Here is a 14,448-nt window from a genome sequence, read left to right as displayed (position 1 = left end):
GCACATTTACAGCTTTGTGCATTTTAAATTTTTAGAATGATTTTAAAGCAAGTCTTCGTACATGAGACCCCTGGACTTTAACTGGCTAGGGCAGGGCTGGACTGGGGCAAAAAATTGGCACTGGCATTTTGGGCCAGAGCGGCCCACTACATTCAATCAAAATGCTATCTATCTATGCACGTCCAATATTTTTATCAACTCATATTTTATAAAACACAAAAGCCATATATGAAATAAATAAATACAAACTTTAATCTCAATTTAATTTCTGTATACTGTCCATAAAGATATTTGTTGAGTTCTAAAAAAATACACTATTCACTGCCAACTATTCCAGCATGTTTTATGCAGCAGATGCCTTTCCAGCCACAACCCAATATTGGAAATCACCCATACACACTCAATCACACACACTCATACACTACAGCCAATTTAGCTTATTCAATACACTATTCACTCAGCCTATATTCAATAATAAACATAACAAAAACTGCCTGCTGATGCATGGGTAAATCTTCAAAGGGAGCAGTGTACTTTATAACCTCATTCACCTCATCCTGCTTGTTTCACTATCTAAACAATCAAAACATAATATAAGTCAAATTTGTTTCATTTTGATATTATGATTAACAGACACCCAACAGCCTCGTGTAGCTGTATATTTACATGAGCGTCATCTTCACTCTGCATATTTATAACAAAACAGGGCTTAAATATAAATGCCTCCTTTCATTTTCTTTGAAAAGAACAAACTTTACCCCGTCTCTTTTGCAGAATATCAGTTTTAATAATCAATAATGGCCATTATAACAGTATAACGTACAATAAATTTATACGATAAATGTAAGCAATCAGTCAATGTGCAGAATCAGTGTGGTTACATAAATGAATATATTAGTTTATCTTTGCACTCAGCCAAAACAACAAGATGAATTCAATATCACGTTTAACAACTATAGTGAGATGAGATCATCCAGCAGATGAACTGTCTGACATGCACTATACTCTCACCTGGAGTTTATGCTCACCCGCCAGCTCTTGGCAGAGAGTGTGTGGTCACGTGATTTACATTTTTAGCTGTGTACTAGAATGAACGGAGAACTTCTCAGAACTGCAAAATGAAACGCCGGTGTATTTCCCGCGATTTCTCTGCGCCTCCCTTGCGTTTCTTCTCTCTGATTCTCGACTATTTTGACAAATACACACAGACGACGCACGCTCATACAGAGCCCAAAATAGGAGTTTGTGATTGGGCCAGCCCAATGTCAATACAGAAAAGAACCAATGGGCTGCAGAGTGTTACATGGGCCGGCCCGGTCTGTCTGTCCGGGAAAAAAAGCATCTACTTTCAGAGAGTCACAGATCACAGCAGCGTCAATTAATAAGGCAGAAAAAAGCGATAGGCTGCTAAGCCTTTTATGGGCCGATTAGATCATAAGACGATGATCAGCCCGGCCCAAAAAGTACGTCGGCCCACCGGGAAAGTGCCCGGTCCACCAGATGGCCAGTCCGCCCCTGGGCAGGGATTCTGTGTATAATAAATTACGAAACAAAAATATTTTAAACAGCAGTCAAACTAGTTGATGTTAATACACTGAATTTGAAGTATGAGCTAAAAATCATTTATAAATAAACACACATGAAAATAAAGTGACATTTTTGGTTTATGAAACATGGTGCACAATGCCATCATGAATTGTTAACAGAACATAAAAAACTGCTTATGCTTAAAATAATGAATGTGATGCCAGCACACAAAATCTCCCAACTAGTCACAGTTACTTAGTTTATTGTATGTTACAAAAAAAAAAAACAACAACAAAAAAAAAACTGTCAAACAGTTTTTAGGAGTACTGAAACAGCAGTGTAGAATAATGTTAGGATATGAGAAAAGCTATGAGAACTTTTAAAAACCAGGCTCAAGCACATTACAGTGCACACAAAAGACACAGCCAAGCTTTAAAAAAATAGAAAGTTAACCACCCCTTCAATTGACCAGGGTCTGACAGAAAAGTCACACGTCTTTTAACACACAAAAACACTCCACGACACACTCAACAATCTTTCAATCTTGAAATCTACCTTTGGTTCACAATCCACCAGTTGAAAAACACTATGTTGTAGCAAAAAGAATGTTAACCACAGAGCTTTTAAATCTAGCACTTCTATTTTTAAACCACATTAGAACTCCCAAAGGAACCTGTGGCTTGGAAATGCTAATTTGTAAAACATTTTAGCACATTAGGACTCTATTAGCAGCACTAAACCAACCTGTAAAAGAACACACACTCACATAAACACACAAAAGCTAGCATAAGTGATCCTTCTTGAGCACTCAATGTCAGAGAGACCTTCTTTTGTCAGCAGGGTGGAGAGAGCGTGAGGAAAGATGCGAACGATAGTGTGTGTTTTTTCCTGTCAGAACTCATAAGGTGATATTAACACAAACACACGCACAACACAACCCTGCACACACACAGGCAGGACCTAACAGGATGATGGGGATTATATTTTTTCACACATTTGGTCCGCTGTCCTATGAGCCTGCTGCGTGTGTGAATTCTCACAGAGAGAGTGAACACGATTACAAGCACTCCAATATGCTGATAACTCACAAAAAAAAAAAAAAAAAAAAACATGAGGTTTCTGAAATAACCTGTTGTCGTGGTTTACACGCAAAACCAATAACCCAGCAATGCAAGTAAATTGTGCTTACGAGACTATATTAATAAATCTGTTTATTCTCTAGTAGTGACTTAACAATACGTAAAACTTGACATTTCTACCTACAAGTATTTAATTTGTCAGTTGTCAAGTGAAATAAATCATCAAAAACCAAAGACCAGGGGCCTTATGTATGAAGACTTGCGTTGAATTATTACTAAAACATTGCGTACAGACAAAGCTGTAAATGTGAGTACGCAGTAAAAAATTCAGATGTATAAAACACTGCGTACGCAAAATCCCACGCATATTCTCTTTGTACATCCGAATTAACGTGAAACTGATCGTTATATATATATATATATATATATATATATATATATATATATATATATAGTGTCAATAAACTCATTTCATCAATTATAAATTAATAGCAATGTTTTTCACCTGTGTTGGTGCGATACTTTGTAGTGTGCAATTTAACATAATTGCCTCTGGGAGTCGCCAATTGAAATAAAACAAACCCACACAAGAAATACACGTATGCCAGACATGAAGTTGGCGCAGACCAATGCACATTCTCACATAAATTTCATCGTTAGTAACTCCATGTGAGCGTGAAATCTGGTGTACGCAAAGTTTTTGTGCGTAAGCAGCGTTGATACATGAGGCCCAAGCGACACGGTGGCTCAGTGGTTATCACTGTCGCCTCCCAGTAAGAAGGTCACTGATGTGTATGGATGTTTCCCAGTGCTGGGTTTCAGCTGTAAGGGCATCCGAGGTATAAAACATATGTTGGAAAAGTTGGTGGTTAATTCCGCTGTGGCAAACCCTGATGGATAAAGGGACTAACTGCCGAAGGAAAATTAATGAATTAGTGAACGTTTACTTTACTCCATAGTATTGAAGCTCATTCTTATTCTTAAATCCAAGAAATGATCTCAATTTGTGGTATATATCCTCATATCCTAACGCAAATCCTACTGTAAAACATTTGCTTTGTCTTAAATGAATGCAAATCCTCTGTAATGACATTTCCCTGTCACATATGACAGACACACATGCATTTTAGTAAACTGACAGAATGTAGTTTAATGTTATTGCATTCTTTGTGAAATTGGAAAAAATCTACCTGTGAATATCATTTCATAATTATTCTGATAAAAGGAAATGGATAGATGTGTTTGCCTGAGAACAACAGAAAAAAAAACATGACAACAAACAACTCAGTTGGTACTTTAGGAGAAGTTGAATTTCACAGACTAAGTGCTGATAAGCATTATACTGTAAAAAAAACAAAAAAACAAAATGCTGGGTTCCACACAAGCGATTTGAATTGGGAGAACATAGAAATATTAATGTATTAGTTTACTTTATGAAGTACAGACTTAAGTGGATTGAACATAAAACAACATAAAACAATTAAGTTGTCCACCCAAAAAGTCAATAATTGTGTTGTTTTACTAAAAAAAAGTGTTTTTATGAGAGTTTTGAAAAAGAGACGAAGGGATTAGTGACAGTTGTCATTGCGATGAGCATTTCACAATCACAAGATGTGTCACTCAAATAGTTTTGAATGGGGAAAAGTGTATGCCGAATGAAGCCCGACCTACTAGCACAGTAGCCAATCATTGATCGCTATGGACTGACGTTTCTCCCAGGGAGAAGCTCAGACCAGACGTCTGCTTTTACAAACGTTTTTGTTGTAAAAAAAAAAAAAAAAAGCGTCCTGTCAAATGCACATCAAATGACAGCAGCAGCTACTCACATGCCACAAACCAACACAATCTCACGGCGATTCGTAACTTTTTCATTTAGTGGCTAATTCGTATGAATTTGTACGATCTAATTCGTACAATTTAGTACGATTTGCTTTTCCCCCAATGACGGTTGGTGGTTAGGGGTGGGGTTAGGTGCCACGCCTCCTTTTTAAAATCGTATCATTTCGTATGACTGAAATCGTACGAATTTGTATGAATTAGTCACTAAACTGGCAAAACGTAAAATACTTACGTTTTCTCGTGAGATCAGGCTGCACAAACTTGTAAACAAAGAGTTGCTGCCATTTCTGGAGACTTGCCAACAAGACCGCATTGTGAATTACTTAGGAAGACCAGCACAATCTTATAAAGTATTATTCAGAGAATGATAATGTGTAACACGTCTATAAATCAGGTTGGTGTCGTGATCTTGTTGTTTTCGAGTACACATGCTCATTAGCTCGGGCAACCTGAACAAAATGCAGATTTTGTTTGATTTGAACATTTAGAAATGAAACGTATGACAGTGGTTGTTTAATTTTATTGGTAATTCTAAATATGTAACTGTAAGCTTGGCAAACAGTTTTAAAGAATTTGATGTTTTCCCATTCAGACAGAATGCCCGCCCATACTGCATGAGAGGCATTTCAAAGATTGCCACCAAGTGACATGACTTTCCTTAAAGGGACTTTGGCCAAGGTGTTGAAAGTACTATAATGTAAAACAGAACATGAAAGGAATATTCTAAAAGCAGCTCAGGAAACACACTGAAAAAAGTGATGTTTACTGTCAAACTACTTATTTAAAATGAACTGAAACACAATTATTGAGTTTTTTTTTTAGAGGACAACTTGACTGATTTATGTTTAATGCTCCTAAATTTGTAATAACCAATAAACTAACTTAGTTCCTTCATGTTGTCCCAACACAAAACAATTATGTGAAACCCAGCATGTTTGTGTTTTTCAGTGTACCTTAATCATTTATTATATTATTCCGAATTATGTAAATAATTAGACTCCTGTTGTCAATGTAAACATAATGACTGATCAATCACAGAGCGCAGTTTTGTTGGCTACTTCATAAACACATGGGCACTGCAGTCTTTAGCTAATGAGAAGTTAAAGGTTTTGTATCACTTCAAAAGTTGACTTCAATACATTTTGCTGAATGTGTGATTACTGACCGAGAATGGCAAGCACCATGTTGTCCTTGAGCACCTCCATAGAGCCAGAGCAGACGAAGAAAAGGGCCTGTAGAGCATCTCCCTGACGCAGAAGGTACTCGCCCGGTGCGCAGAAGGAAGTCTTTATGTGCAGAGAGAGAGAGCGGAGACACCCACGACTCAGAGACGAGAAGACCGACAGCTCTAGGATCTCTTTATTCAGGTGCATTGCAATGTCCGAACGCAACTCATCCGGAAAATCTCTTAGAAGCTGGAGAGAGTGGACCAAAAAAAAAAAGAGAGATAGCGGAAAATAACATAACAGATTTTTGTAAACATTAATTAGAAATAAATACAGGAGAAATATTGGAATGAATGACAAAACCATGAAAATATATAGAAATAAAGAAGTATATATAGAAATAAATATCTAAAAAAGAGAACATTTTGAGAATATTTAAACATTTGAAACAGGGACATTTAGGAATGTAATGGGAATTAGTAAAAAAGAAAATAGAAAAAAATATACACTAAAATAAACAAAAAAGAAAATTTTAAATAAGAACCAAGAAAATAACAAAAGGAAATGTAAACAAAAGGAATAATTGAAAAAAAAAATTTAAAAATAGAATGGAAAATAAGAAAAAAAAGTGAAGGAAAATACAGACAATATTTAACCTTTTGAGTTATTTGAGAATGAATATTCATTTAATCATTTTTCTTCAGCTTAATCCCATGTTTATCAGGGGTTACCCCAGCAGAATGAACCACCAACTATTTTAGCATATGTTTTACGCAGATCCCTTTACGGTTGCAAGCACTGGGACAAAACCCATACACTCTCACATGCACAAACATAAACTATGACTAATTTATTTTATTCAATTCACCTATAGCAGATGTCTCTGAACTGAGGAGCACCCGGAGTAAATAGTAATAATAATCAAATAAAAGAGAAAAAATGACATTTTAAAGAAGAATTAAAAATAAGAGGAAATTTTAACAAAAGGAATAATGAAATAAATAGATAAGGGAAAATAAAAATGGCAAGAAACAAGAAAAAGAAATAAGGGATACAAAACAGATTAATAAAAACAAAGAAAGGGTAGAAATGAAGGTTAAGAAAAAAGAGGAAGGGGAAAAGAAAAAAGTAAATATGTACATAAGTATAATTATTCAGTCAATGAAAAGTAAATGAAAAATGTTAAGTCATTAAAAAAAAGAAAATGCAGAAAAAAACACAAAAAAAGTAAAAGTAGAAAAAAAGGAAACATAAAATAGAAAAAGAAAGAAAACAATTTAATTAAAAACATGGTAAAAAATGTTGGGTTCAGCACAATACCTTTATGTTGTCCCCACAAAACCCTAAAGATTGTGTCGTTTCAACTCATTTTGTATAAGTAGTTTAAACAAGCAGCAAAAGTTTTTTTTTTTTTTTTTTTGAGTGAAGGACGGAAAACAAAAGGGAGAGAAAGAAAGTTTAAAGAAAAACCCAAAATAAAAAAGTAAAGTATAAAGAAATGAGGAAATTAAAAATAAAACCCCAAATAAGCAGAAAAGTGAAAGAAACAAGAAAGGTGATGTACGAAAGTTTTTGACTTTTCTGAAGCATAAAAATGGCACAATATGTGTGCAGATATTTAAGAAACATGCTGAGTGAACATTCTTGTTTATCTGAAAACAATGCTAAAGTCAGATATTCTGCTTTTGAAAACGTTTGTTATGTGCTAGAGTGTCTTTGTTTTATTCATTTAAATCACCCAATGCCAGTTTAGCCAATTTTATTTCAGCTCCTCTGAATATATTGACATTTTATTCACATATTAAACCTCCTTAACATTATTAAATGTACATGCTGAATCACTGATAATTGTCATAGTCATAGTTCTAAAGTTCAATTTCAAAACAGTTTATATTATTTTCAAGATCTGAAGTTAATCTGCTGCTGATTTTAGAAGTATAATAATAAATGTCATGTAAAATAGCATTCAAATACACATTTTTATGCTAAACACTGAAAAAAGCGCATGAGGTGTACCTGAGGGAAACCTGGTCAAATTTATCCTGTTGTTCAGCTGCAATAGAAGCTGTTACTAAAATATTAATTTCATGTGTTGGTTAGAACAAAAACTCCTTTTAATATGGGAAATATTCCCTCTATCGTGTACCACTGCTTTTTTTTTTTTTTTTTTTTAAGAGTACAACTTCAGTCAGCCTTAAATCAGCCTTTAAGCTCAATAGTCAGACTCACTCCTGTCAGTGTTGTCAATCTGGCAACTTGCACTTGCATGTGTTTTAAACCAGCTGTGCAATACCTAGTTTAACCACTCGGTGTCAAACTTACATATTGCACCTTTAAGGGCGTACTCACACTATGCTATCCGAACCGTACCCAGGCCCGTTTCCCAGATCGTTTGAGAAATGTGAGGGATCTGAATCGGCTCAGGCACAGCTGGCCGGCCCTGGCCCGGTTGGAAGAGGTATGCCAGAGTGCAGTTTACCTAGGCTCAGGTGCGGTACGCTTGTAGTGTGAGTGTAAAGTGTGTCTGAGCCCGAAACTGAAGACAAAACGTGACTTTTAAGGGATTGTTTCCTATATGTTTTTTAAAAATTTTTACTGTTCAATGAATGCAAACTGTCATAGATTATTAAAGACGCAAACCCCTCACTGCACCACAGCTGCACCTTCAGCAAACTTCCTAATACCTGCAGCACAAGGACTTTATGGTTGTTTATAAGCATCAAAAGTGGCTGACCTGTTCAGGTGAAATATTTGACTGCGTGTTACCGCATCCCAAACAACTAAAATGATAAAACTAAAGAAATCTCCACTGTACCGAGTGAGAGCACTTCTTACTGAACAGCGCATCATCGATGAACAGCCAGGCTATGGAAAAAAAAAAAACAGTCAAAGAACAAACATAAAACAAAACAAAAAGGGAGAAAGTCAAGGAAAAAAGGAAAGAATCAGTCAACATTTATGTCCATTATTAGAAAGAAAAGCCCTTTGCGTTTTCGAGTGAACTTACATAACTGCACATTACATCCTGGCATTAAACCACCATTAAAACCATCAAGCATGCTGCTTTTCTGAGATTTCCCCCTGAAAACAAAAGCTGCAAGTATTTCTGGCCATGCCTGATTCCTGCCCTCCGCCACCCTTCATCTGCTCTGCTCATCCATCCACATCTGCATCCATCCTTCAGCCTGACTGAATGGCATCTGTCACTCTCTCTGTCTCTCTCCTTTCTCTCTTTCCTGCTCTCCGGCCATCAGCCTCGCCATCTATTATTCATAAACCTGTGATTTAGCAAGGTGTTTAGATTCCATCTCATTTTTCCAGCTCTCTCTCTCTTGACTGTAGAATAAAGTCGGAGGCTGAAGGACAGAGCGCTTAAGTGTTCAACTGTCCATCTGAATCATACTTGCTTTAGTTGCTCCTTTGCTCTTGGCTTTGCTGTGTTGCTTTATCATTAGCAGAGCACTAACGGTGCTGTGGTATAAATATGCAGATAAACTTTTTTTCAGTAATGTTATTTTGTGTAATATACATACTTTTGTAAACCAAATTCATATACTATATTTAATCCATTGTATTTATATTAGGGGCAGCACGATGGCTCAGTGCTACTGTTGGATCACAGCAAAAAGGTTGCTGGTTCAAATCCTGGCTGGACCAGTTGACCGGCTGAAACTATGTGGAGTTTGCATATCCTCCCGATGTTGGTGTGGGTTTCCTCAGGGTGCTCCGGTTTCCCCCAAAGTCCAAAGACATGCACTTTAGGGGAATTGAATAAACTAAATTGACCGTAGTGTGTGTGTGTGTGTGAGTTTTTCCAATAGGGTTGCGGCTGGAAGGGCATCCACTGCATAAAACATACTGTATGCTGGAATAGTTGGTGGTTCATTCCGCTTGTGGCGACTTCTGAAATAGAGTCTAAGCCATTAGCAGGGCCAGATGGAATCTGAGGACGTTTTTTGCTATTTCTGCTGAGAATTTTGGTAAAAATCTGTGGATTTCTGCAGAATTATTTTGGGAGTATCATAACTAAAACCTTAATTAGTGAAATAAAAAGTAATACCTTTTTGACTTTTATTTAATGTTTAAATTGCAAATCTAATTAGATTCACTTTATTTGGTAAACAAAGCAGGTCTCTTATATAATATATCTACTAAAAGACAGAAAATATTACTTTACAAACTGTATTGTACATAAATATGTACCAACAAGTATTGCATTTATTATATTACCATGGTAGAGCACAGTAGTCTATTAAAATATAAACATGGGGAGCATTTTACTTCAATTTTAGGCTACATGTACACTACCTGACAAAAGTCCTGTCGCCTATCCAAGTTTTTGGAACAACAAATAATAACTTGACTTCTAGTTGATCATTTGGTATCAGAAGTGGCTTATATGAAAGGCAAAGGTCTCTAGATTACGTTTGTTTTACTAAAATATAATATGATCATTCCTTGATTTTTATTTATTTAGTTAGGACAGTAAGACCTGACTTAACAGAAATAATGTACAGTATAGAATATAAATGGTGCAGTGGAAAAATAATAAAAATTCTGTATATTAAGCTTGGGCAATCTCTGCATTGACCCATAATTTATTAATGAAGTAAATAATGAGCTCAACACAGGCAGACTGTGATACATCAGAACAGCATCAAGTCTCAGCAGTCTCAGCACTCATGGATGATCCCCAGGAAAACAGCCAGGTAAATATATCTCAGCAGCCAGAAACCCCAGACCCACAGCCTCTGTCACCGGACACATTCTCATTGTCACCTTGCTCGCCTCTCTTATTTTTCAAAAAAGATGGAGGAACTGGTGTGTGCTGGAACTAAACTCTCACACTCCATTGCTGCTAGCCCCCAGTTAGCAACCAAAAATCAGCAAGCCTCTCTAAGCCCACCTCGCCCTACACCTAGGAGAGGCCTCAGGTCTTTGCGACAGCGCCAGGTCCCAAAAAACACCTCATCTTTAGCTGGTGAACTTAAAAACTGCCATTGATGTGTCTCGGATGCCTGCTTAGATAACAGTGTCTTTATCAGATGTTTACAGAACAAGCAGAAACCCAGTGTGTCTGTAGCTTTCTCTACACAGATATGTGTCTTATTACGTGACAGAAAACCAAAGACTCTTTCAGACCGTATAGCAAATCATTCAAATCTGGTGTCTATTAAATGTATATCTGAGACTTCTGTAGTGAAAACGGCTAAAACTGTTAAGTTAGCACTTTTAAACATTCGATCACTTAATAATAAATTACTTTTAGTCAATGATTTTATCAACACAAATTGCCTTAATTTTATGCTTTTAAATGAAACTTGGCTGGATGACAGTTGTAGCGCAGCAGTTCTGAATGAAACAGCTCCTTTAAACTTTGACTTTTTGAGTGTTGGCAGAGTTAATAGGAGAGGTGGAGGCATCGCTGCCCTGTTTAAAGATGTATATGAGTGTAAACAAGTGTCATTTGGTGATTATTTGTCCTTTGAATATCTGAGTATAGCACTAAAAGGTGCTCCACGCATCTTACTGATCATTATCTACAGACCTCTAAAATATTCTCCAGGTTTTATTGATGATTTTACAGAGCTGTTATCAATAGTAACCTCTGAATTTGATTATTTTAGTATTGCTGGGGATTTTAATATTCACATTGATAATCCAGAAGTCAATGCTGTAAAAGAACTGATGACTGTTTTTAACACTTTTGATCTGGCTCAGTATGTTCAAGGACCCACACACAATCATGGACACACCCTTGATCTACGTATATCTAAGGGTTTACACATTTCGTCGACTGTTGTTAAGGTTGTTGCACTATCTGATCATTTCTGTGTTTTCTTTGATATATTGATCACTCCAGCTATTAAAGACAGATCTGTCTCTGTCTAAAAGAGATGCATAAATGGGAACACCAATGAGCAGTTTATAAAGGCCATATCGCTAGCACCAAGTATATCTGCAGACTCTGTCGATTCTCTCCTTGATTTGTTTAACTCTAAAATTGAGAATGTCATAAATGACATTGCTCCTGTTAAAGTCAGGAAGAGAACTGGCAAAGAGAGAGTCCCTTGGAGAAACTCAAGAGCAGTCCAAATGAAGAAAAGACAATGCAGGAAAGCTGAGCGAATGTGAAAAAAGACGAAACTAGTAGTCCATTATAATATCTATAAAGACATTCTTCATACTTTTAATGTGAAACTAAAAACTGCTAGGCAGACTTTCTTTTCAAACCTTATAAACAACAATGTAAATAATGCTTGTACACTCTTTGCAATAGTAGAGAGGGTCACAAACCCCCCCAGTCGGATTCCCAGTGAGCTACTCTCTAAAAGCAAATGTAATGAGTTTGCTCATTTCTTTACTGACAAGATCAATAATATCAGAAAGGCAATCAGCTCATCCAATCAGCCAAGTTGTGTCGAAGTCAAACTAGCTCAACCACAACTTAAGAAATCAGACATTATGTCTGATTTCATGGCAATTAACGGTAAAATCTTAGAAAAGATTGTGCAAGTTATGAAAGCATCAACCTGCAGTCTTGACACGCTCCCCACATCATTCTTCAAAACGGTGTTTACCTGTTTAGAAATGGATCTCCTAAAAGTGGTAAATGATTCACTTCTCTCAGGGATTTTTCCAACTTCACTTAAAACTGCAGTTGTTAAACCCCTCTTGAAGAAGAACAACCTGGATAACACCCTATTGAGCAATTACAGGCCAATCTCAAATCTCCCTTTCATTGGCAAAATCATTAAAAAAGTTGTTTTCAACCAGGTTAACAAGTTCTTAAACTTCAGGGGGTGTTTAGACAATTTTCAATGATATCCGCCTAAATACAGATTCAGGTAAAATAACAGTGCTGGTATTGCTCGGTCTCAGTGCTGCATTTGACACTGTTGATCACAGCATACTCCTGGATAGGCTGGAAAACTGGGTTGGGCTGTCTGGGACAGTCCTCAAATGGTTCAGATCTTACCTTGAAGGGAGAGGTTACTATGTCAGTATAGGTGACCACAGGTCGAGGTGGACACCTATGACATGCGGAGGCTCGATTTTGGCACTTCTCCTGTTCAACCTTTACATGCTCCCTCTGAGCCAAATAATGAGAAAGAACCAAATCTCCTACCACAGCTATGCTGATGACACTCAGATCTACCTAGCCTTACTGCCTAATGACTACAGCCCCATTGACACCCTCTGCCAATGCATTGATGAAATTAACAATTGGATGTGCCAAAAGTTTCTTCAGTTAAACAAAGAGAAAACTGAAGTGATTGCGTTTGGAAACAGAGATGAGGTTCTCAAGGTGAATGCGTACCTTGGCTTTAAGGGTCAAACAACAAAAAATAAGGTCAAGAATCTTGGTGTGACTCTGGAGTCAGATCTGAGTTTCAACAGTCATGTCAAAGCAGTCAGTAAATCAGCATACTATCATCTCAAAAATACTGCAAGAATTAGATGCTTTGTTTCCAGTGAAGACTTAGAGAAACTTGTTCATGCTTTTATCAGTAGCAGGGTGGATTACTGTAACGGCCTCCTCCCAAAAAGACAGTCAGACAGTTGCAGCTTATCCAGAATGCTGCGGCCAGGATTCTGACCAGAAGCAGGAAATCAGAGCACATCACACCTGTCCTCAGGTCTCTACACTGGCCCACAGTTAAATTCAGAATAGATTTCAAAGTATTATTACTGGTCTATAAATCATTAAATGGCGAAGGACCTCAATACATTACAGATATGCTCACTGACCACAAACCTAACAGATCACTCAGATCTTTAGGATCATATAAACTAGAAATTCCAAGAGTTCAGTCAAAGCAGGGTGAATCTGCCTTCAGCCACTATGCTCCTCGCTGCTGGAATCAGCTTCCAGAAATGATCAGATGTGCTCCAACATTAGGCACATTCAAATCGAGACTGAAAACACATCAGTTTAGCTGTGCCTTTACTGTATGAGCACTGTGCTGCGTCCGACAGATTGCACTATTATGTTTTTCTTTTTCTTTTTCATTCTTTTATAACCTATTTTAACTCATTTTAATTTGTTTTTATCTGTTTTTAATACTTTTTATTGTCTGCATTTTATGTTCCTAAACTTGTCTTTTTTATTCCTGTTTATGTAAAGCACTTTGAATTGCCACTGTGTATGAAATGTGCTATATAAATAAACTTGCCTTGCCTTGTCTTGCCTAATCTGGAATGGCAAAGTTAGTGTTCTTGCACTTTCATCAAAATTGTTTGCCATTATCTTTAATGCGTCGTCCATTTTACCCCAGACATGCTCATAATTGTTCTTGTCTGGTGACTGGGATGGCCAATCCTAGAGCACCTCAACCTTCTTTGCTTTCAGGAACTTTGATGTGGATGCTGAAGCATGACAAGAAGCACTAGCCTGCTAAAGAATTTGCCCTCTTCTGTGGTTTGTAATGTCATGGGCGGCACAAATGTTTTGATACCTTAGGCGGTTGATGTTACCTGCCACTCTGCAGATCTCTGACATGCCCCCATACTAAACATAACCCCAAATCATGATTTTTCTTTCACCAAACTTGACTGATTTCCCTGAGAATCTTGGGTCTATGTGGGTTCCAATAGGTGTTCTGCAGTATTTGAAATGAGTGTCATGCAGTTCAACAGATGATTCATTGAAAAAAAAAAATCGACCTTCTGCCACTTTTCCCATTGATCAACTAGAAGTCAAGTTATTATTTATTTTACTTACAACTGGGATCGATGACGAGATTTTTGTCAGGTGATTGTCACGATCACCAGCGATCGTAACTCCTAAGATCGCTGAATCTCACTCACAATAACTTTTGAACTACATTTTCATA

At 36.9% G+C, this 14,448-nt stretch overlaps 1 protein-coding gene across 13 annotated transcripts in view; it reads right to left on the bottom strand.

Moving 5' to 3' along the window:
* The window catches only part of kcnh8 (potassium voltage-gated channel, subfamily H (eag-related), member 8), a 168,771-nt gene that overhangs the window by 48,906 nt on the left and 105,417 nt on the right, over positions 1-14,448 (bottom strand). For all 13 annotated transcript variants that reach the window (XR_012395036.1, XR_012395037.1, XM_073931654.1 and 10 more), the window contains exon 10: positions 5,611-5,860. Coding sequence is in view for 11 of the 13 variants with exons in the window: in XM_073931654.1 (XP_073787755.1) it covers positions 5,611-5,860 (250 nt within the window). In the remaining 2 variants the exon portion in view is untranslated. The remainder of the gene's footprint in view (positions 1-5,610; positions 5,861-14,448) is intronic.

Source organism: Danio rerio, chromosome 19, assembly GCF_049306965.1.
Source record: "Danio rerio strain Tuebingen ecotype United States chromosome 19, GRCz12tu, whole genome shotgun sequence".
Taxonomy (NCBI): Eukaryota; Metazoa; Chordata; class Actinopteri; order Cypriniformes; family Danionidae; genus Danio; species Danio rerio.
The sequence above is the reverse complement of the archived record's forward strand: the minus strand, read 5'-3'. Positions and strand labels throughout refer to the sequence as shown.